This window comes from Megascapheus bottae, chromosome 8 (assembly GCF_031878675.1).
Source record: "Megascapheus bottae isolate mThoBot1 chromosome 8, mThoBot2.hap1, whole genome shotgun sequence".
Classification (NCBI taxonomy): domain Eukaryota; kingdom Metazoa; phylum Chordata; class Mammalia; order Rodentia; family Geomyidae; genus Megascapheus; species Megascapheus bottae.
Window position 1 is genome coordinate 40,942,430 of NC_143516.1, and position 24,472 is coordinate 40,966,901.

Genomic DNA, 24,472 nt, shown 5'->3' on the forward strand with positions numbered 1-24,472 from the left:
AGAGATAAGAGTCTCATAGATTTTCCTGCTTGGGCTGGCTTTAAATTATCATCATCCTCAGATCTCATCCTCCTGAGTTCCTAGGATTATTGGCATGAGCAAGCCGCACAGGCTGACTTTCTTCTTATGCATATAGTGCATCTATAACATATGATAATGGAATTAGGCTAAGGGCAGGACTTAGTAGAAGAACCTGTGTATATACAAGGACATACAAGGCCCTGAGTTATGGGGTTTTATATATTTAATAGAGGAACCCTAAGTTATGTGCTATGTTCTAGTAAAAAGCTATTGTGAAATAATAGATTCACATTTGATTTTTTTATACTTAGGTGATTCCAAGCAAATAATTTGTTAAGTAATTTTATAGCTTAGTGACCTTGTTCATATATTGTGATAAATATGTGCTCTATTATAATGTGTAAATATAATATAATTTTGCATTAGTATATGCATTGTAAAATAATGTTTTAGACTGGGGATGTAGCAAAGTATTAGGGCATCTGTTTTGCATGTTTGAGGCCTTGGTCTCTTCATTAAAATCAGTTTCTGCATATAAGCTTACCGGTTTTGTTTTGTTTTGTTATTTTGGTGGTATTGGGTTTAAACTCAAAGCCTTGTTAGTGCTTCATTAGGCAAATCCTCTTACCATTTGAGCCACCCCTTTCTCCCTTTTGCTCTTATTTGTTTTTAGCATCTTTAAGTAGTTGTACAAAGGGGTTTCAATTCACCAAATAGCATTATACTTATAATATACTCTGTGTGTTTATTTTTGTGCTAGTACCAGGGCTTGAACTCAGGGCCCAGGTGCTGTCCTTTTGTTTTTTTCATTTAAGGCTGGTACTCTACCACTTGATCCTCTTGGGTGAATTTTGAGCCTCAGTCTTTTCAGCCTCCTGAGTAGCTAGGATTACAGGGGTGAGCCATTGGTACCCAGCTCATACTAAACTAATTTAAAGATCATTGAAAACATGCTAAGTACAATCAATGTCACAAAAGGCTCTAGATTTTGGCCAGGAGCATGGCCTAGTGATAGAGTGCTTGTGTAGTATGCATGAAGCTCTGGGTTCGATTTCTCGGTGCCACATACACAGAAAAAGCTGGCAGTGGTGTTGTGGCTCAAGTGGTAGAACGCTAGCCTTGAGAAAGCCCAAGGACAGTGCCCAGGCCCTAAGTTAAAGCCCCAAGACTAGCAAAAAAAAAAAAAAAAAAAAAAAAAGAGCTTTAGTGTTGGGAGCCAGAGTGGAATCAAACTGTACCTTGACTTGCATCAGACCTTGGCTTTATTGTCTTATTGCTTTCTGGCCCTATTCTATGTAAATGACCTGAGAATTACCATATGAATGTAACACCTGGAGGTTCCCTGGGTCTGGAGGAGGGGAGAAGGGGGAGCGGAAAATAAACGCGGCAGTCGGTCTCGGCAGTCTTTGCCTGGACTGTGGACATCCCGGACCCGGTGTGTCTGTCTCTCTTCTTTTTCTTCCTAGTCCTTGTCCCCTATTTCAGGAACCCCAATCTGCGAACCCTGGTTTGCTGCCGGTTGGCCCCGGCACTTTAGGTTCTAGTTTTGTGAGGTCTGTCAAGTAGTTAAATTCATAGAGATGGAAAGGTTACCAACCAGGAGCTAGAATGAAAAGATAAGGAAGTTAACTGTTCAATGACTAGTTCCCTCTGGGATTGTACCACTGTGTGGATGTGCTTTGTGCCACTGCACTTACAAGTGGTTTTTTTTAAATGTTAAATATGGGGCCAGGTGCATGGCTTAGTGGTAGATTGCTTGCCTAGCATATACGAAGCCCTGGGTTGGATTCCTTGGTACCACATACACAGAAAAGCCAGATGTGGTGCTATGGCTCAAGTGGTAGAGATCTAGCCTTGAGAAAGCCCAAGGACAGTGCTCAGGCCCTGAGTCTAAGCCTCAGGACTGGCATTAAAAAAAAAAAAATTAAATATGTTATATTACTACACTGGAAAAGAAAAAGACAATGCAGCTTGGGGCATGCCTATAATCTTAGTTACTCAGAAAGCTTGAGATCTGAGGATCAGGATTTGAAGCCAGACAAGCCAAGAAGTCTTGTCCAATAAACTACCAGTTTATTGAGCAGTTGTGGCTCAAGTGATAGAGTGCTAACTTTAAGCAAAAGGAAGCAAGGGATACTACCCAGGCCCTAAGTTCAAGTCCACAACCAAAAAAAAGAAAAAAAGGTAGTGTGATTCACTTACATGATAAACAGTCATATAGTCTGGAGGGAAAAGGCAAGATGATGTTATTCTGCTATAACTTTCTTTTTGTGTTTGCCCATGTAATGATTTCCTAGGCAAATTGTATCTGTGTATATATTACTATTGTTAATCTGAAATCATGGTGATTTGCTAGTGTTACTCTGAGTATTTATGTTACTTTTGGGTTATTCACATGCCAGTTTGAAACACAAGATTACAACTACATTGTATACATGGCTTGACATAGGTTCGTTATTCCTTATTTGTCAGTTTTGGTTCTTTGCTTCACTTGACCTTTGATATTTGATTCATTCTGAAAATACTTATTTTGTGCCTTCCATTAAGCATTTACTATTTGGACATTGGGAATGAAGAATTGGAACAAAAGAGACAAAAATCTGTCAAAATAGCCAGGTGTGGTGGCTCACACCTGTAATCCTAGCTACTCAGGAGGCTGAGATCTGAGGATCTCAGTTCAAAGCCAGCCTGGGCACTAAAGTCTGTAAGACTTTTATCTACAATTCTACAATTAACCACAAGAAAACTGGAAGGGACACTGTGCCTCAAGCAGTAGGGCATTTCCAACTAATCACCAGAAAACCGGAAGTGGCATTGAGGCTCAAGGGGTAGGGCAGTAACCTTGAGCTGAAGAGCTCATCAACAACTCCCAGGCCCAGAGTGCAAGTCCCATGATCAACAAAAAAAAGAAAAAAAATCTGTCTAAATGGAAGTTTTATCTTAATGTTGTACATCTTTATTGTTAGAAGATTTCAGGAAACCATTATTTAACAACATCTAGTAGAAAAGCAGAAGCTGATATTCATACTCTTTATTTTATTTTTTAAAAGTTTTTTTGTGGGTAATAGGGCTTGAACTCGGCGTGGGTGCTGTCCCTGAGCTCTTCTGCTCAAGGCTATCCACCCTGTCCCTTGAGCCACAGCATCACTTCCAGTTCTCTGGTGGTTAATTGGAAAGAAGAGTCTCACCGGACTTTCGTGCCTGGGCTGGCTTTGACTCATGATCCTCAGATCTCAGCTTCCAGAGTAGCTAGGATGACAGGCGTGAGCCACCATGCCCAGCACTTTTTATTAATTAGCAACTTAGAAATACCACTTCATTATGCTACACCCTTTCTGTCACAGTTTCACTTTGTCATTTCAGAAAGAATTTGCTTCTCTATTCTTATAGTACTTGAAGGTGCCCTATCTATCTTTATCTATCTATCTATCTATCTATCTATCTATCTATCTATCTATCTATCTATCTATCTATCTATCATTCCAGTACTGGGCTTAAACTCAGGACCTGAGTGCTGCCCCTTTGCTTTTTATTCATCAGTCATGGGGCTGGAGCTCTGGGCCTGAGTATTGTTCACGAGCTATTCAGCTGAAGGCTACCGCCCTGCACCTGGAGCCACAGTACCACTTCTGGTTTTTTAGTGGTTAGTTGAAGATAAGAGTCTCACGGATTTTAGTGCCTGGGCTGGTTTGAACCGCGATCCTCAGATCTCAGCCTCCTGAGTAGCTGGGATTACAGATGTGAACCACCGTGCCTGCCTTTTCCCTTAGCTTTTTTTTTTTTGCTCAAAGTTGGCACTCTACTTCTTGAGCCATGGCTTCACGTCTTGCTTTTGGTAGTTTATATGTAATAAAAGTCTCATGGACTTTCCTGCCTGGGCTGGCTTCGAAACTGGTGCTAAGATCTCAGTTTCCTGAGTAATTAGGATTACAGGTCACTGGTGTCTGGCTTCCTTTTTGTTTTGCTTCTGAAGTGAGGCCTCATAACGTTTTGCCTGTTCTGAACTTGAACTTGCTATCCTGCTTTTACCTGTTGAGTAGCTGGGACTATATAAGTATGTACCACTACACCTAGCTGCTGCTATATATGTAATAGCATATGATTTTGGCAAGCTATTCAAGCTCTATGCATAGTAAGCGATAAAACTACCCATAAGGGGGAAACACCCTCCACTTTTTCTTATACAAGGTATTTTCTTTTCCTTTCTTAACTAATCAATTACTTTTTTTATTTTTCATTTATTTATTTTGAGACTAGGACTGTTTTAATTAGCTAGCATACTACTATCAATTGAGTCACACCTCCAACCCTGTTGTTATTATTATTATTTCTCCTCCTCTCCCTCCTCCTCCCCCTCTTCCTCCTCCTCTCCCTCCTGCTGCCCCTCCTCCTCTTCCTTCATGTTGATGTTGTTGTCTGGTTGTGGGGCTTGAACTCTGGGCCTAGGTACTGTCCCCTGAGCTCTTCAGTTCAAGGCTTGCACTCTACCACTTTTAGCCTCAGTGCTGCTTCCTGTTTTCTAGTGGTTAGTGGGAGATAGGAGACTCAGTGACTTTCATTCCCGGGCTGGCTTTGAATCATGATCCTCAGATCTCAGCCACCTGAATAGCTAGGATTACAGGTGTGAGCCATAGGCATTAAGCACAATTATTTTTTTTAATTTTTAATTTTTATTTTGCCAGTCCTGGGGCTTGAACTCAGGGCCTGGGTATTGTCCTTGAGCTTTATCAAGGCTAGAACTCTATCACTTGAGCCATAGCACCACTTACGGCTTTTTCGGTGTATGTGGTATGGAGGAATCTAACCCAGGTCTGCCTCATGCATGCTAGGCAGGCACTCTACTGCTATGCCACACTCTTGGCCCAACAATTTTTTAAAGCTTTTTAATATTATTACTATAAAGGTGTTATAAAAAGGGGGGGAGGTTACAGTTATAAAGTACATTTTTTTGTACAGTGTTACTCTTCCCATGTTCTCTCCTAGTTTTTCCACCTGTTCGAACCCTAAAATTGCATAGTTCATTTTTAGTATAGTGTCTAGTGAGTACTTATGGTTTCTTTATGTAAGTGGTAATGAGTTTTTCAAATTTCCCTTTTGTTTTCTTTGAGAGTTCTGTTCCTGGGGAAAACATGTTGGTTGTTTTTGTTTGTTTGTTTTGTTTTGTTTTTGTGGGGGGAGGGATTGATTGTGGGGCTTGAACTCTGGGCCTGGGCATTGTCCCTGAACTATTCAGTTCAAGGCTATTACTCTACTACTCGCTCAATCACTTGGGCCACAGTGCCACTTCTGGTTTTCTGGTGGTTAATTGGAGATAAGAGTCTCACTGATTTTAGTGCCTGGGCTGGCTTTGAACTTTGATCCTCAGATCTCAGCCTCCTGAGTAGCTAGGATTATAGGCACAAACCATCAGTGCTAGGCAACATATATCTGAATAGTATTCTAGTAGAGCTTTTAGCCAGCCTAATATTCTTTCTAAGTCTCATTGTGAAATTATGATTGATAAGTGTGTATGTACATTAGCATGGATTTATTGTCTTCTAAACAGTTTAACACTGTCCATTAATTAAAAATTTTAAGTTAACTTGATGGAACTAATAATCTGGAGTAGTATTGTTTCTAATAATATTGTACTTTTGTGTAAAGTAGAACAGAAAGACTGTAGATAGATTTGCATGAATTATTATAGGCATGTAGACAAACTATTAATTAAAAGAAATGTTCTCGTGCTAGAGACATGGCTCAAGCCATGATTGAAAATGCTGAGGGAAATCCGTTCAAGGCCTTGCACAAACAAAAGAAAACAAAATAATGCCTCAACCAGACACACTGGCTCATGACAGTAGTCCTAACTACTGCAGAGATAGGAAGCATTTTTGGTTCAGGCTTGCTTAGGCATAACCGGGAGGCCATATTCAATACCTAAAGCAAGAAGAGATGGGGCCATAGCTCAATGACAGTGCCTGCTTGGGAAGTACAAATTCCTGAATGGAAACTCCAATACGATTGGTGGGGAGGGGAATACTTCAGAAATACTCAATCATGATAATGCTTACTAGCCTTTGATTTTTCTGTAGAAAAGAGTTGACTGTGTGTTGGTTATTTAAATAAATGCAAAGATTGTGGCTGTTTTTTCCTTAAAATTAAAACATTTAGCATATTTTTTGGAAAAAATAACTAGTAAATACAGTTTTATAAATTTTCATTTCAGTTGCTTTTGCCAAGAGTAAGTTATTTGACGTTGGTAACTGACAAAGTGAAAAAGCATTTTCAGAAGGTTATGAGACAAGAAGACATTAGTGAGATATGGTTTGAATATGAAGGCACACCACTGAAATGGTGAGTGAATTTCTCTGCATTATTAAACATAAAGTATATGCAATATAGCACAGTGCCCTGAAAAAAGTTAAAAGAATATCTATAAAAAGAAATAAAGCTGGGTGTGGTGGTTGCACACCTATGAGCTCAGATACAGAGGTGGGGTGGGGGAGGCAGAGATGGAAAGATTGTGGTTTGATACCATCTGAGGCAAGTTAGCCTGTACCCTGTCCAAAACACAAGCTGGACATGCCTGCAATCCCAGCTATGCTACTCAGGTTTCAGACTGGCCCTGGGCTAACGCTTGAGACCCTGCATGAAAAATAGCTAAAGCAAATGGCTAAGGGACTAGTTCAAGTGGTAGAATCCTTGCCTCGCATGTATGGGACCCTGGGTTCAATCCCCAGCATTGTAAAAATTGAACAAAGAAAGAATGAAGTTACTACTACAATTCTCTGCCTTCAATTTGGATGCAGGAATGACTAGACAGATTTATGTATTTTAAGCAATTTATATGTATACATGAACATATATGCAATTATTATTATTATCATTATTATTATTATTACTAGTCCTGGGGCTAGCTCAGTTTCTGGGCAACAGCACCCCCTGAGCTTTTTTGCTCAAGGCTAGCACTCTTAACACAGCTTCACTTCTGGCCTTTTCTGAGTAGTTTATTGGAACTAAAAATATGGACTTTCCTGTTTGCACTGGCTTCAAACCTCAGTCCTTATATCTCAACCTAGGATTGCAGCTAGGATTACAGGTGTGAACCACCTGTGTCCTGCCAGTAATGTATTTTTGTTCGTCAAAAGAACATGCAATCAACTATGTCAAGATGCACAAACAAGTTCTGGTTGTGCGTTCCTATAATTCTTACAGATCAGGCTGGTATTGGTAAAAAAACAATACCTTATCTTGAACAAAAGCTCTATCACTTGACTCAAGTTTTGCCTGTCAATCTCGGTACCACTAAAAAGTGTGTGTGTGTGTGTGTGTGTGTGTGTGTGTTTGTATGTAATACATCATCATATGTGAGATTATGACTTGTGAATAGTTCTAGACCTCAGGTAGCCTAGTTAAAGCATTGTTTTCTGTTTCTTATTTCTTAGGTTTTTTTTTTTTTTTTTTGTGGGTCATGGGGCTTGAACTTGGCCTGGGCACTGTCCCTAAGCTCTTCAGCTCAAGGCTACCACCTCCCCTTAAGCCAAGCCCCACTTCTGTTTTCCAGTGGTCAATTAGAGATAAGAGTCTCAGGTCCTTTTGTGCAGGCCTGTCTCTGAATCTTGATCCTCAGATCTCAGCCTCCTGAGTAGCTAGAATTACACAGGCATGAGTCAATGCGCCCAGCTTTATAGAAGTGATATTTTAAACCACTTCTCAGAAGGTGGTTTAAAGGAAGCATAAAGAGCAGTGACATAGAGGGAAAGGGAGTGGGGCAGGAATTGTGGATGAGCAGCAATAGGAGAGAAGTACTTGACAGTACTCTCAGTATTATAATTAGACATCTAAATTTTATTTCTTTATTATTTTTGGCCAGTCCTGGGACTTGAACTCAGGGCACAATCCTTAGGCATTTTCAAGGCTAGTGTTCTGTTACTTGAGTCACAGCACTACTTTCAGCATTTTCTGTATATGTAGTACTGAGGAAGAGGCTTTGTGCATGCTAGGCAAGCACTCTACCACTAGGCCATGCTCCTGATCTTTATGTTCTTAATAGGTGTATAGATTATACAGGGCTTTTTGTTGTTGTTTTGAATAGTCAAAAGCCTTACTTTTACCATTATAAAGTAGGGTTTCATAATAAGACTACAGTTGGCATTTAGAATCTGATAATTCTTGGTTGTGGGACTTCTCTATACATTGTAGGTTATTTTAACAGCATGCATGCAGTCTTGATCTCTTCCCACAAGTCTCCTACTTCAGTCAATAGGGACATTGCCAAATAGGGACATTGCCAAATGTCCCTATTTGGGTGCAAAACCAAGTCTGATTGAGAAACTCTGGAAATTTGGAAAACCACAATTTATCTTTTTTTTTTTCTTTCCTTTCCTGGGGCTTGAACTCTGGGCATGGGTACTATCTTTGAGTTTTTGCTCAAGGCTAGCACTCTACCACTTGAGCCACAGTGCCACTTCTGGCTTTCTTTATGTGTGGTACTGAGGAATTGAACCCAGGGTTTTCATGCATACTACCACTAAGCCACGTTTCCAGCCCCCACAATTTATCTTTCAAAGTAAGTGATTATTGCTGTGGGCTGATGGCTCCCAATTGTGTTCCTAAAGAGGATCGTGGTTTTGAGGTCAGCCCAAACACAGTGAGATTATTTCCAGCCATAAGTTAAGCTGTGGCTCAATGTGATATGCTCTCCAAGAACCACTAGAGTTACAATGACAGACATGAAAATATGGAATTGTCTTAGCGAGGTATAGCTTACTTCATTAGAAAGGTGCACCATTAGTAAGCACACTGAGTAGGCAGACTGCAATTTATTTTCAGCAGGCCCTGACCCTTTGCCCAGATTGGTTGAGCTCAGGTTCACAATCTGCTGGGGATTGTCTGGTTTGAATAAAGTACGATATATTTGTATAAGGTGACAAGATTTACACAAGTAGTCTCAAAACACCCACACCCTCCTATTTCTTAAACAATCTGAGGTGTTCCTTTTGTGGTATGTTTTAATTCTATCTTGGGAAAAAAAAACAGTTGAAGATAAAACCTTATAGTTCAAAAATCTTTCCTTATTCCAAAGAAGTTCTTTCCTTAGCAAGAGCTAAGATGCTAGGCCAAAGAAATAACTGCTAGGCCAAAGCAATAACTTTTTTTTTTGTCTTTTGCCAGTATTGGGCTTGAACTCAGGGCTTGAGTACTGTCCTGGCTGGGACTTTCTCAAGGCTATTGCTCCACCACTTGAGCTACAGCACTATTTCTGTCTTTTTCTGTGTATGGGGTATGGAGAAATCGAACCCAAGACTGTGCATGTGAGGCGAGCACTCTACCACTAGGCCACGCTCCAGGCCTCAAAGCAAGAACTTTTAAGTGACACTCTTTAATAGAAAAGTCATTTCCCTCCCCCCTCACATTAAGGAGTAGAGCATTAACCACATGTGAGCTCAAGGCCCTGAGTTCAAGCCCTGGTACCAATACCGAAAAAATTACAAATAAAATGATTGCTTAGTCATCTTCTTTAGATGGTATTTTATTCTATCTTATATTGTGTTTTGCATTTTAGTATGTAGTATGGTTTATAAGTTTGTAAGTTTTAATTTTAGATACCCAATAAACTAATGCTTTTGGTTCATTTTTTTTCCTTTTATTATACAACAGATTTCGGTTTATGTGAAGAATGAGTAACTTTCAGAAGCAGAGTATTCATATAGTAACCATTTTCCTTCTGGTCCCCACCCCCCACTAGAATTCAAACTTGGGCACTGTCCTGTTTTTTTTTTTTGCCAGTCCTGGGATTGAGCTCAGACCCTGAGCACTGTCCTTGGGCTAGGGCTGTCCCACTTAAGCCATAGGGCCACTTCCAGCTTTTTCTATTTTTCTATGTATGCGGTACCGAGGAATTGAACCAGGGTCTTCATGCATGCTAAGCAAGCACTCTACCACTAGGCCAGATTTCCAGCTCTGCACTGTCACTTTTTAATGGTTAGAGAGAAGAGTCTTGTGGACTTTCCTGAAGTACTACTCAGGCTAGATTTGAACCACAATCCTCAGCTCTCAGTCTTCAGAATAGTTAGTATTACCAACATGAACCACAGGTAATCGGCTCTGCAACTCCTGCACATCCCCTTCCCATGGTTGGATTTTGCTGTGTAGCCAAGGTAGCTTCAAATCAGTGGTTCACCTACCTTAGTCCCTGAGTGCTGGCTTAAACAGGTTATAATATCATGCCCAGCTCTTCCTTGGAATTTTCTATGTAGACAACTATGCTATCTACAAATAGATGTCATTTTAAACTTACCGTATTTTGTTGAATAAGACTAATGAGTGTAGATGTTTTGCAACATTCTCAACTTAAGGAGAGTGTATTCTTTCAGTATGCTCGCTGGTGTGTGATTTTTTTTTTTTTAATCAAGTAGAGGAATGATTCTCTGCCTAATGTGGTAGGAATTTTTTTTCCATGAATTTGACTTTTTTCTGAGTTTAATTACAGATTAAGATTCTTTCTCTGAAATACTTATCTAGAAATGCTTCAAGTGTCAGATTTTGGAATGTTTGTGTAAATATTTTGGGGGTACAATCCAAGTCTAAATATGAAGTTGATTTGTATTTCATACCCACTCCATATACATAGTGTAAGTGTATTATTTATTTGTTTATTTTATTTTTATTTTTTTTGCCAGGCTTGGGCTTGGGCTCAGGGCCTGAGCACTGTCCTTAGACTTTCTCAAGGCTAGCATTCTACCACTTGAGCCTCAGCACCACTTCCGGCTTTTTTCTATGTATGTGGTACCGAGGAATCGAACCTGAGTATTTGTGCATGCTAGGCAAGCACTCTACCACTAGGCCAAACTCCCCGCCCCAAGTGTATTTATTTTTATATTTAGTGTTCATGAATTGTGTGCTTGTGTGTGTGCATGCATATACACACACATGCACACACATGTTGCTGGGGATTGAATGCAGGGCATCATTCGTGTTAAGCATGAACTCTATTGCTAAAGCTACACTTGCATTTTGACTATGGACTATTGCACAAGATAAGTTGTGGGATTTTCTTTCTGTTGGTATACAATAAGTAAAAGATTTTAGAATACTTCAGGGTTTTGGGTGAGAGATGTTTAAACTGTAATATCATGGAATTTCTCTAGCTTGGATTACATTCATGACATTGCAAGGAGAGGATGCTGAAGTTTGAATGTGCATCATCATGCTATAGCCATGATTTCTGATATTTGAATTGTCTTGCTTAGATTTATGATAAGCCATGGACTTCTTAAATCCAAATGGAAAACTTACCATTGGATTGAATTTATTAAATTGAGTAATTAAAAATACACTGAGGATCTTTGTGTTTTTGTAGTTTTTAAATTTTTAGACTGTGTAATTTGGTATTATAATATTGGCCTTAAAAATAAATGATTTGGGGCCAGGTGCTGGTGGCTCATACCTGTAATTTAGCTACTCAGGAGACTGGAATCAAGAGATTGTGGTTCAAAGTTAGCCCAGGCTAGAAAGTCCATGAGACTCAATAGCTTAAGTGGTAGAATGCTAGCCTTGAGCAAAAAAGCTAATGAACAGCACTCAGGCACTGCGCCTTAGGATTGGCATGAAAAGAAAAGAAATAGGAAATATTCTGTCTCCTTGCATTTTCTGAAAAATATTGTTCTTTCCAGGATGCTGTTTTTCCCTCATTATTAATTTATTAATGTCTTTTTCATTGATCATGTCTTTTCTAGTGTATCATCTCTTTTTTTAAATGATTTTCTTATTTCTGAAAGTTTTCATCTCTACCTTCCTGTGATTGCCACACCTCTGTGTAGACACTTCCTTTTTTTTTTTTTTCTGTTGATACTTGGGCTTGAACTCTGGGCCTGCGTGTTCTGTCTGAGCTCTTAAGCTCAAGGCTAGCACTCTGTTCCTTGCCAGTGTCACTTCCGGTTTTCTGGTGGTTAATTGGAGATACTGTGATTCTCAGACTACAGAGTAGCTAGAATTACAGGGGTGAGCCACCAGTGCCTGGCTTAGACACGTCTTATATACTTAACACATTGTCACTGTGTAAAAGATTCCTGTTCTTATCACTGGATATATAATCACTGAGCAAGTTATTTGACTTGGAGATAATAGAGTCCTGTGCTTCCATCAGTGTATTTCAAAGATTTAGGTGCATCAAACACATGTAAAATTCAGGGGATAGTGTGTAGCCCCAGGCTCAATAGGCTCTGCCTACCAGTGTCATATTCCTTTCCTTGTAGTTTGTGTTACGTGACTTAAATGTGTACGATACTTCATCAGGCTATTACGCAATAGCAAATGAAAGTCACTCAGGATTGTTTCACCAAATGGATAAATGAACCTAAATGAGTCCCTTGCTTACCTGCCTGTCTACTTTCCTTCTTTCTTCCTCCCTCTGGTTTAAGCCAATTTATAAAACTGGCTTCATTTTCAGTTTCAGAGTTGAGCAATGCTTCATTTCATAAAAAGGAATATATGTCCACACTTTGCTTTTGTTTAGAAAACAGATTCAAGTGCAGTCTCTTGATCAAATAAGTATGATTCAGTTGCATTATTACTATTTTTGTCTTTTATAGCTTTTTTTTGTTTTAAATAAGTACATTCAGATTTGAGTTCACGCCTCTTTCTCTCTCCACCATACCTGCTGAGAGTTTATTTAAAAAAAAATCCCAATTTTGTATGTTCTCTCTAATTCGCTAATTGCTTTAAAAAAGATTCACCCCAATTAGAAGAGAAAAATCTTTAAGAAGGTTTACTGTTATTGGTAAATAGATTCTAAGACAGAGCTGTATCCACTATGCAAATTCTCCCCCTGAGCTTCATTCTCAGCCCTGGCTTTTTCTGTTAACTTATTGTATTATTTACATACCAGTCAGTAATAGCAAATGGACAAAGAACTCTGCATCAAAAGATATATTCATTTTGAGAATTAAGTCTTGTAATGACTAGAAAAATGGAAAGAATAAAATAGGCCTAACTATATATTCTGATATAATGGGTTATAAGATGGTAGATTGAGCTGTTAGCTAGGAAGTTTTTTCTTCTTAGATATATTTCAAGTGCATACCCTTGCCATTTACTATTAAATATAATGTAGATGTCAGGAGTAGCAGTGAAATGGCTACACTGTGCTTTATTTGCAGTTTGGACTTAAGTGGTCTCTGTGTTGTGGATTAGCAGCCTGTTTAAAGGAGTTGTGCAAATTAGTACATTTGAGATTCTTTAAATTGTAGTATATGAGTTCAGTGCTTTTGAATTTTGATAGTTCTATTTTCTTTTATAGATTCTTTTGAATATTTTATTGTCAGGTAATGTATAGAGGAGTTACAGTTACATTTGTCAAGTAGTAGGCGTATTACTTCTTGAACATTGATACCCCTTCTCATTTTTTTTGTCCCCCTCTCCGTCCCCCTACCCCTCCGAATCATCTTTTTTTCTCCCTTCCCCTCCTTGTTTCAAATAAGCAAATGAATGTATATACAATACACCAGATAACAAAGTCAGACATAGTAACTACATGAGATTAAACATTAGGGGAAAAAAAAAAGAAAAGAAATAACTGTACACAATACATTGAGAACAATAGTCATAAAGATAACCTCTTGTTTCTATTTCCTAAAGTTCATTTTGTTTAGTCTCATTCTGTATGACCATATGTACATGGCTTTTGAGCTATTGTGGTTTTTTGCTAGGGAGAGTCTTAGATATGTACTAATTAATACAAATGAGGGAAACCATTGAGCCTATGTTCCTTTGGGCTTATTTAATATTATTTTTTCCCCCAAATCTTTCCATTTCCTTACAAATGGGGTGATGTCATTCTTTCTGCTGGCAGCATGGTATGCCATCGTGTATAAGTAACACATCTTCATGATCCATTTATCTACGGAGAGGCATCTGGGTTGGTTCCATATCTTAGCTGTGGTAAATAATGCTACAGTGAACATGGTTGTGCTAGTAGCTTTAGTATTCCCTTTGTTTCTGGATATCTCCCCCCCCCCCCCCCGTCCCCCCGTCCATCCGTCCGTCCCCGCCCCCCCCCCCCCCCCCCCCCCCCCGGCTCCCTTGCTTGCTTGCTTGCTTGCTCGCTGGTCATAGGGCTTGATCTTGGCCTGGGAGCTGTCCCTAAGCTCTTCAGCTCAAGACTACTGCCCTACCCTTGAGCCAGTCCCCACTTCTGGTTTTCTAGAGGATAATTGGAGGTAAGATTCTCAGGTCTTTTTGTGCCCAGGCTGGCTTTGAACCTCGATCCTCAGATCTCAGCCTCCTGAGTAGCTAGGATTACAGGCATGAGCCACTGTGCCTGACTGGACATCTCTTAAATATTAATAGTTATATCAGAAGGGAAGTCTGGGGAGCAGTGATTTTTGCAGCAGAACCATTGTGGGGTTGGGGATATGGCTCAGTGGTGGAACCCTTTCCTAGGCACAATCCCCAGTAGGACAGAGAACAAAGAAAAAGTTATCATATGATGTGCTCTTCTTCCATTTAATGGTATTTGAAGAAAACAAATGATTTTATGTAGTGCTGGTGATGAAACCCAGGCTCTATTAGGGTTTCAGCACTTGCCTAAGTGCTCTACCACTGAGATACTTTGCCAGTCTAAGAAAAATTTAAATCTCATGGCAGCTCATAATTTTACTGTAATTTTTAATGTTAGCAAATACAGTTAGAATGATCACTCCAATACCTTTTCCCCACTTCACCATCATCAGATTCCTTCCAGGTATTTTTATGTACATTGACCTAAAGTATTACCCACTGTCAAGTAAATCATACCATAAAAGTAACAAAGGAATAATGCCATCTATTCTTTTAGTAAAAGATGGTTCAGGTTCTGATGGCAGAATGTGCAAATGAAGATTTTTTTTCTGTTACATTATGTAAGTTGATAAAATACCATTACTTTCCTTCCCCCCTCCCTCCCCCCCCCATGTTGTTGGGAGTTTTTGTGTTTAGGGTATCATCATCTAAGACAGTCTTGAGATTTCACTCTAATCATGTTTCACCAGTTACTAAAATTGGAAGTACTGTCATCTCTTCATTTTCACTTATTTGTCTAATCATTGTGAAACACCTTTGTGCCAACTTTATTTCCTACTATAAGGAGAAAATGAGAAATTTTGAATCTTTATCTGTGTTAATGATAGGGATCTGCATTTTCCTTCCTTCCTTCCCTCCCTCCTTCCTTCCTTCCTTCCTTCCTTCCTTCCTTCCTTCCTTCCTTCCTTCCTTTCTTCCTTTCTTCCTTCCTGGTTTCTTTCTTTCTTGCCAATCCTAGGGCTTGAACTCAGGGCCTCAGCTTGAATCACAGTGCCACTTCTGGCCTGTGTATGTGGTACTGAGGAATCGAACCCAGGGCTTTGAGTATGCTAGGCTACTTTCTTAAAAGATGATGCAGTACTTAGCATAATGGGAAATTAGAAGAGTACATTATTATTATATCATCCTTCCTGACATCTTTTTTTCTAACAGTTATTACCTAAGTTTGTTTTGTTTTGTTTTTTTTCTCTATTTACTTAATCTGGAGTTTTGCATGAATTATGTCCCCAGTCCTTGTTTCTTTTTTGAATGTCAGTTGTGGGCACTGTCCCTGAGCAATTTTTGCTCAAGACTAGCACCTTGCCCGCGTCTCTAAGCACCTTGCCCGTGTCTCTACTTCCAGCTTTTTGGTGGTTGATGGGAGAAAAGAGTCTCCTGCCTGGGCTGGCTTTGAACTGTGATTCTCAGATCTCACCTTTTTGAGTAGCTAGGATTACAGGTGTGATCCACTGGCACCTGGTTATATTATTGTATTTTTTAAAGTGAATTTTGTCTGGCTTTTGGGATGCCAATATAATAGAACGAAAACCATGAAGTACCAATCATTAGACATTAGAGATACTCAGAAAGGAAATTCAGAATTTAAAATTGTGTACTTTTGATTTTTATTTACTGTATGTAAACCATCCTCTAGCTCTGTTGATATGTTTGTTTGAGTGGTATGTATTATCTGTTTGGTAGAGTGTCAGTGTACTTACTGTCATTCATTTGATGTTATCACAAAGGCTGTGATATAACAAAATGATGTGCTTTGTTTTTGATATATAAGGAAGGAATGTGAATATACTTAACTTGCATTTTGATCTGCATGTTTCTTTTCAAAGTTATTTGACTTTCCTCCCAGACATCAACTGCCTTTAGGATATTTGGTTTGATTACAGAATTAGTTTATAGTTCTTTTGTGAATGATAGGGAATGCCCGAAACAATGGATTGCCAGTCATTTTTATATGATCTCAGTGTAATTTGCTTAAAGGTGTTTTGTGTAATTTTATTCCAAATGCTGTTGAAAATTTGGAAAGTCATAGACAATAATGTTAATCTAAGGCTATTTAGAAAGTGTGTGTGTGTTTGTGTGTGTACATACATGTGTATGTGCTTTCTTCTACCTGACATCTTCTGTGGCATTAAATCCAGTGCTCACACACTGTATGTAAGAATTCTCCCACCAACCCATGCTCATAGCCCTTATAGTTTTAATAGTTTTGAGAGATGGATCAAAGTTGGAAAGAATCTGTAGCTTGTCTGTGGTGTAATATTTTAGGGTATTTAAGTCTTGGCCGAGGTCAGATTTTTCCAGGTTCCAAAGTTTTTCTTAATGTTTTCTATTTGTGAAAAATTAGTGCTAGGTGCATTTAGACAAAGTAAGGATTGTTGTTGAGATTGTTTTTATTTTTACCAACAGGGCATACATTATAAACTCATTTAAATACATGATCTGTGGGAAGCAATGACCTTTTCACAATTATAGAGAAGTAAACAAATAATATTAAATAATATTAGCTTTTAGTGGCAGGGTAGGGGCCTTAGCAATCTTGCAGCTTAATCCTATGGCAAACAAGTATTTGACCACTAAGCTCCCCGCCCCCCATTCCCTTGTAGCTAATATTTAACTCTAGATAAGAGTTACTCATTCTGAGTAACTTATTAGAGACTTTCAAGTTTTGTAGTGACTTAACAGAATGACATAGAACATATTCATCCATTGAAACCTTTTAGATTGGTGTTATTCACATTTGTTTATTGTAAAGTAATTTGATTCACTGTAATAGCTATTTTAGGAAACATTGTTATTTAGGAAGTCCAAAATTTAATTTAAACAAGTTAGAATTACTGCTTTGGGAAAAAATGCTGACATTGTACTATGTAAAAAGAGCAAGTTATGAAAGTGATTCTGTATTTAGATGTTTATATTGATAAAAGATTGGGTATTTTATATGCTATGTCATTACTAATAATAGGTGATTTGTTTGCTTCTTAGGTACTTGTCCTAGAATGTTCTAAAATTTTAAATTGTTTAAATTTAAATAAACTTAAATATTTAAATTGTTTAATATTTAAAAAAAAAAAAAACCCAACAGTTTCCCTGGGCTGTACTTGTGACTGAGGTGGCAGGGCACCTACCAATTAGTGTAATGCTTGAGATAAATAAAGAGTTCGGAATCCCAGTCTGGGATGAAAAACAAAACGTTTGCATATCATGAAAACTCATGAATACTGAGGGGATCATTTTTCTTTTCTCTCTCTCTCTCTCTCTCTCTCTCTCTCTCTCTCTCTCCTTCCTCCCTCCCTCCCCTCCCTCCCTCCCTCCCTCCCTCCCCTCCCTCCCTCCCTCCCTCCCCTCCCTCCCTCCCTCCCTCTCTCTCTCTCTCTCTCTCTCTCTCTCTGTCTCTGTCTCTGTCTCTGTCTCTGTCTCTGTCTCTGTCTCTCTCTGTCTTTGTCTGTCTCTCTCTCTGTCTCTCTCTCTGTCTCTCTCTGTCTTTCTGCCAGTCCTGGGGTTTGAACTTAGGGCCTGATCACTGTCCCTGGGTTTTGTCAAAGCTAGCATTCTACCACTTGAGCCACAGTACTATTACTTCTGGCTTTTTTCTGTGTATGTGGTATGGAGGAAACAAACCCAGGGCTTTGTGCATGCTAAACAATCACTCCACCACTAGGCCATGCTCCTACACCTGGGACAGTAATTTTCTGTAACAGATTTTAGCATAACAATTGATAGGGAATGGTTTATTCTACTCATATCACATATATTGATATTTCTGTGGGAAATGAAATGGTTACAAGAAAAATACTTGATGATTCTAAAGTTTATAAAATTAGTCTCAGAATGTAGCTATAATACCAGATCTGGGTTGTTTGAGTTAAAAATGTACACTGGAAATTTGTTTTAGTTAAAACTTTTTTAGCTTTATTCTCAAAATATACTCTTTATTTTTAGGCACTATCCAATTGGTTTGCTGTTTGATCTTCTTGCATCAAGTTCAGCTCTTCCTTGGAATATCATAGTACATTTCAAGGTACAGTATATTGTCACCTGTCCAACTTGTTGTCATTAAAAACGTGGAAACTGCCCCCCCCCCCCCCCCCCCAGTACTGGGCTTGAGCTCAGGGGGCTGAGCACTGTCCTTTGGAAACTTTTTCTTTTTTCTTTTTTTTTTTTTTTGGGTGGGTCATACAGCTTGAACTCGGCCTGGATGCTGTCCCTATGTTCTTCAGCTCAAGAAAACTGCCCTACTCTTGAGCCCTATTTCCTGTTTTCTAGGGATTAATTGGAGATAAGAGTCTCGGGTCCTTTTGTGTCTGGGTTGGCTTTGAACCTTGATCTTCATATCTCAGCCTTCTGAGTAGCTAGGATTACAGGCATGAGCCATCACGCCTGACTGGAAATTTTACTTTAATTTAAATTTTTTTTTAAACAGGGCTAATGTTTCCCTTATTTTCTCTCTTCTTCCCCCAGGTTGTAAAGTTCGTTTCTAACATAGTATCATTGTTGAGTTAATCGATTCACCCTTTGTCCCCCCCTTTCAATGATTCCCCTTCAAAGGGGAAATGAAAAACAGTGGTACTAAGGAATAAACCAAAAGAGAAAAAGAAACCTAAAACAATATAACTGAAAAAAAAAATAGGACCTGGAAAGTGGTCATAGGAGTAAGAAGAGTGCTTGCCTAGCATGCATGAAGCCCTGGGTTTGATTCCTTGGTACCATATACACAGAAAAAGATGGGAGTGGTACTATGCCTCAAGTGGTAGAGTGGTAACCTTGAGAAAAACCCAATGACAGTGCTCAGGAATTTGAGTTCAAGCCCTAGGACTTGCAAAACAAACCCCCAAACCCCAAAATACCTCTTGCTTTCATTTCTTGGAGTGCATTTTGATAATCATCATTTTATATGCTTAAATGCACATAGCTATTGAGTGATTGTGGTTCTCTTCTAAAAATATCCTCCTTTGTTCTCAGTGTGGGAATGCTTAGAGTGCTGTTTAGTAAATCATGTCCAAATGTAATTATTTGTCTTTTACTATTTATTTGATTAATTTAGCAATCTTGCAGCTTAATCCTATGGCAAACAAGTATTTGACCACTAACTTGTAGAATTATAGACATATTCTAGTTTTTACAAATGAAGAAATCCATGCAGTCTGTGTTTCTTTGGGCATGTTTTACTTCACTTAATGTGATTTTTTTTCCTCCAAGTTAAGAGAGGTGTTTTTTTTTTTTTAATTTAAAATTTTAAGCACAGTTATACCTTTTTTTGATATTCTTTTGGGGGGAGGTCCGTTTGGGGGCTTGAGTTCTGTCCTGAGCTACTTTTGTTCAAGGCTCGCACTCTACTTCATGAGCCATGGCACTACTTTCTGAGTAGTTTATTGGAGATAAGAGTCTCATACACTTTCCTGCTTGGACTAGTTTCAAATCATGATCCTCAGATCTCCGCTGCCTGAGTAGCTAGGATTATGGGTGTGATACTAGAACCTCATACTTGCATGGCTTGCTTGTTCAGTTGGTACTTTGCCACATCTTGAGCTCTGCTTCTTCTGGTTAATTGAAGGTAGATTCTCATGAATTTTTCTGCTGAGGCTAGCTTTGAACTGATATCCTGTGGATCACCACCTCCTGAGCAGCCAGGATTATAGGTGTAAGCCACTGGTGCCTGTCTTTCAATTTCTTTTTAAGTTTTAGAAGAATGATGTAAATTTGAGATGCACAAACATCTTTAAAGTTAAATATACCATGTTAAATATTATAATAACTTACATACACTTAAAACAATTGGCTGTGCCATTTGTGCCACATCTTCAGCTCTGCAAGTCATATATCTAAAATGTAAGAGTACACTTAAACAAATCTTCCAAGGCTGGAGGCATGGCTCAGTGGTAGAGTATTTGTTTAGCAACTATAAGGCCCTGAGTTCCAACACCAGTACTGCCACAAAACAACCAAACCAAACTAGACAAGACAGAAAACAAAAACAAAACAACAACAAAAAATCTTCTAATTAAAAAAAAAATAAGGTTAATAAGCAAACTGAAATATTTCTCTAGAGAGAATATATAGGGCTGAGTATGATAGCTGTAATAATCCCAGCTACATGGCAGATAGACATCTGGAGTAATTGTAATTGCTAAGCATAATTAGTCATTAAGGAAATTAAAAAAAAGACCATGGTGAGTTATTCCTTCACACCTACTAGATTGATTATATCAAGAAAGTGGATAATAACAAGTTGGAGAGAGGGTGTGTTCTAATTAGAACCTTCACAAAGTGCTGATGGTAATGTGCAGCTTCAAGCATTATGGCATGTCCTCAAGTGATTAAATATTGATATAGCATGTGACCCATTAGTTTTACTCAATAATATACCCAAGGGAACTGAAAACATGTCCACACCAAACCTTGTACCTGTATACTAACAGTTGCTATTCATAGGGAACAAAAAGTAGAAATAGCCCAAATGCCCATCAGTTGATGAGTGGGTAAATAAGGTATGTCATACATACAGTGGGAACTCTATGATACAGTTCTTTCATGAAAGCAATGAATTACTAATATATGCCAAAGTCTTGAATGCATGTTAGGTGAATGAAGAAAGATTAAAAAAAACTGCATATATCATATAGTTCATTTCTATTAGATGTCAGGAATAGGTAAATCCTTACATAGCACATTAGTGGTTTTTAGGGGCTGGAGGAAGACCAGCTCAGGAAGCTACTTAAACTAATGGGCCTAGAATTTCATCATTTCTTCTTCTGTGATGGATGGTAAAAATGTTACGGAATTACATAAGAGCTGATAGTTGTGCCACCATGAGCCACAATGCCACTTCTGGTTTTCTGGTTGTTAATTGGGGATAAGAGTCTCATGGACTTTCGTGCCTGGTCTGGCTTTGAACTGCAATCATCAGCTCTCAGTCTACTGAGTGATTACAGGACCTGGCTAGCATAATTCTTTTTTTTATTTTAATTTATTTTTTATTGTAATACATAGAGGGGTTACAGTTATTTTGCCAGATAGTAGGTGCATTACTTCTCACACATTGATACCTCTTCTCATGCTTTTGGTCCCATTTCACTTAATATAATTTTTTCCAAGTCTTTCAATTTCCTTACAAATGGGGTGATGTCATTCTTTTTGATGGCAGCATAGAAATCTGTTTTGTCTAAGTAACACATCTTTTTGATCCAATCACCTACTGAGGGGCATCTGAGTTGGTTCCATATCTTTGCTATGGTAAATAGTTCTGCAATGAACATGGTTGTGCTAGTGGCTTTAGTATGTCCTTGTTTCTGGACGTTTGGGTAAATGCCAAGGAGTGGAATTGCTGGGTCATAGGGGAGCTCTATGTTTAGTCTTTTGAGGAACCTCCATACTGCTTTCCATAGTGGTTGAACAAGTTTACACTCACCAACAGTGTAGTAGCAATCTCTCTTGGCCATATCCCTGCCTGCATCTGTTATTAGATTTCTTGATCATGGCCATTCTAACTGGAGTGAGGTGGAATCTCAAAATTGTTTTGATTTGTATTTCTTTTATGGCCAGAGATATCAAGCATTTCTTCATGTGTCTATAGGTCATTCTTATTTCTTCTCCAGAGAAGTCTCTCTTTAAGGTTTGGGCCCATCATTTAATGGAATGGTTGTTTCTTTGAAGATGGGGAGATTCAATTTTTTGAGCTGTTGATATATTTTAGATATGAGGCCTTTGTCTGCTGTATGGTTAGTGAAGATCTTCTCCCACTCTGTGGTCTTTTCTATTTAGCTTGTTAGCTATGTCCTTTACTGGCTAGGATAATTTTTTTTTTTTTTTTTTTTTTTTTACCAGTCTTGGGCTTGAGCTCAGGGCCTGAGCACTGTCATTTGACTTTCTCAAGGCTAGAGCTCTACCACTTGAGCCTCAGCACCACTTCCAGCTTTTTTCTATGTATGTGGTACCGAGGAATCGAAGCTCCGTCTTCGTGCATGCTAGGCAAGCTCTACCACTAGGCCAAGCTCCCAGCCCAGATAATTCTTTAATGAGATGTTCAGGAAACATTTAATTACTAAATTATTTATAATTAAATATTTGATTATTTTTAGAATTTAAAAAGTCACATCTAGATATATAATAATTAAATTGATGATAACAGATTATAAAGAGAAAAATTTGAAGGTAGCTAGAGAAAAATGATTTAAGAGAGATTAAGGGAACACTTTAGTTGATGGCAGAAGTCAAAAGACAGTGAGAAAGTGCTATGAAATGTAGAAAATGGTAAATAAGTAGTAATAATAAAAGGTTTATTCTTTTTTTGGTTGTGTCACAGCAGCACTTCTGGTTTTGTGGTAGTTATGACTTTCGTGGCTGGGCTGGCTTTGAACTGCCATCCTCAGATCTCAGCCTCTTGTGTAGCTAGGATTACAGGCATGAGCCACCAGTGCTCAGCAAAAGATTCTTTCTTGTCAGGTTCCTGTGGCTCACTCTTATAATCCTATGAGTTGCAATTTGAAGCTAGCTTAAGCAGGAAAGCTTGAGAGTCATTTTTATTTTTGCCAGTGCGGGGCTTGGGCTCTGGGCCTGAGCACTGTCCTTGGACTTTCTCAAGGCTAGCGCTTTTACCACTTGAGCCTTAGCACCACTTCCTGCATTTTTCTATGTATGTGGTACTGAGGAATCAACTTGGGTCTTCATGCATGTTTGGCAAGCACTCTACCACTAGTCCAAACTCCCGGCCTCAAGAATTCTTTTTTTTTAATTAGCTACCAAAAAGCAAGAAGTGAAGATGTGGGCTGGGTGCGGTATAATCCTAGATACTCTGGAGGCTGAGATCTGAGGATCAAAGTTCAAAGCCAGCCCTGGCACTAAAGAATTTGAGATTCATCTCCAGTTACCTAACTAGAAAATGGGAAGTGGGGCTGTGGCTCAAGGGTACGTCAGTAGCTTTGAGCTGAAGAGTTCAGGATAGTGCCCAGACCCAGGGGGTAAGAGTGGTAGCTTTAAGCTAAAGAGCTCAGGGAAAGGGCCCAGGCCCAGAGTTCAAGCCCCATGACCCACCAAAAAAAAAAAAAAAAAAAAAGTCAATCTGTGGCTTTAGTGCCAGCCTTGAGCAAAAAATGCTCAGGAACACTACCCAAGCCTTGTGTTTAAGCTCTAGTACTGGCATAAAGGAAAAAGAAAATGGGAAAAGTAAAAGGACCAGAACTGAAAATTTGCAGACCTGTATAAATTACCAGTAATCATATGAAAAGACACTCAACATTTCAAGTTATCAGTTACAGTAAATAATACTTGATATTCACTAGCATGATCAAAGACTGACGGAACTGTTTGAGTACATGGAACTGAAGCTGTTAACATTGCTGCTGGGAGTTTTGAAAAAGAGTTCTGAAGTTTCTGAATCATGTTAAACATTTCTGTCTGACTATGGCCCAACATTTCTTTTTGGAGGGCCAACATTTCTTTTTGGAGGGAGGAAGGCTGAATTTAGGGCGTGGGCTTTGTCTTTAGCTTTTATGTTCAAGGCTGGCATTCTACCACTTGAACCACAGCTCTACCTAAGGCTTTTTTCTTCCCTGGGCTAGCTTCAAACTTTGGTCTTCAGCTTCCTGAAATAGTTAGAATTATAGGTGTGAGCCACTGGCTCTAGCACAACATTTTGCTTTCCATCTGTGTAATCCAGAAAGATAAAAATATGTCTATAGAAATTTAAATGCTGACATTGACTTTATTATTTATTCATAGTTAAAATCTGTAAACAATACCAATATGCTTTAACAGGGTTTTGGACGAATAGACCTGGGATATTTTCATTTGCATCATACAACTTGTCAACAAAAGGAAACTAATTACTGATATGTGCAAATAATATGAATCTCAAACATTATGCTAATTGACAGATGATAGATTGTACAGGAATTCATGTGTGTGTCTACTTACATGAAATTTAGCACAAACAACACTAATATTTGGTTCTAAAAATCATAATAACTAGGTGATGGTAGGAGGAGGAGAAAGTGGTGACTGGGACCATGATAGTAGTGGTTGTTGATTGAACTGACAGTTACTTTATCAACAGCAATTTTCTTGAAATTCCTGCCTCATTTTATGCAAATTGGACAAATTTATTAAGACAAGTAAGAACAAGTTACAGTGTCTCTGC

General features: G+C 38.7%; 1 protein-coding gene across 2 annotated transcripts in view; it reads left to right on the forward strand.

The window, feature by feature from the left end:
• Window positions 1–24,472, forward strand: part of Atg5 (autophagy related 5) — a 144,594-nt gene that overhangs the window by 9,047 nt on the left and 111,075 nt on the right. For both annotated transcript variants that reach the window (XM_090338362.1, XM_090338361.1), the window contains exons 3-4: window positions 6,230–6,357; window positions 18,280–18,358. In XM_090338362.1, coding sequence (XP_090194488.1) covers window positions 6,230–6,357; window positions 18,280–18,358 — 207 coding nt within the window. The remainder of the gene's footprint in view (window positions 1–6,229; window positions 6,358–18,279; window positions 18,359–24,472) is intronic.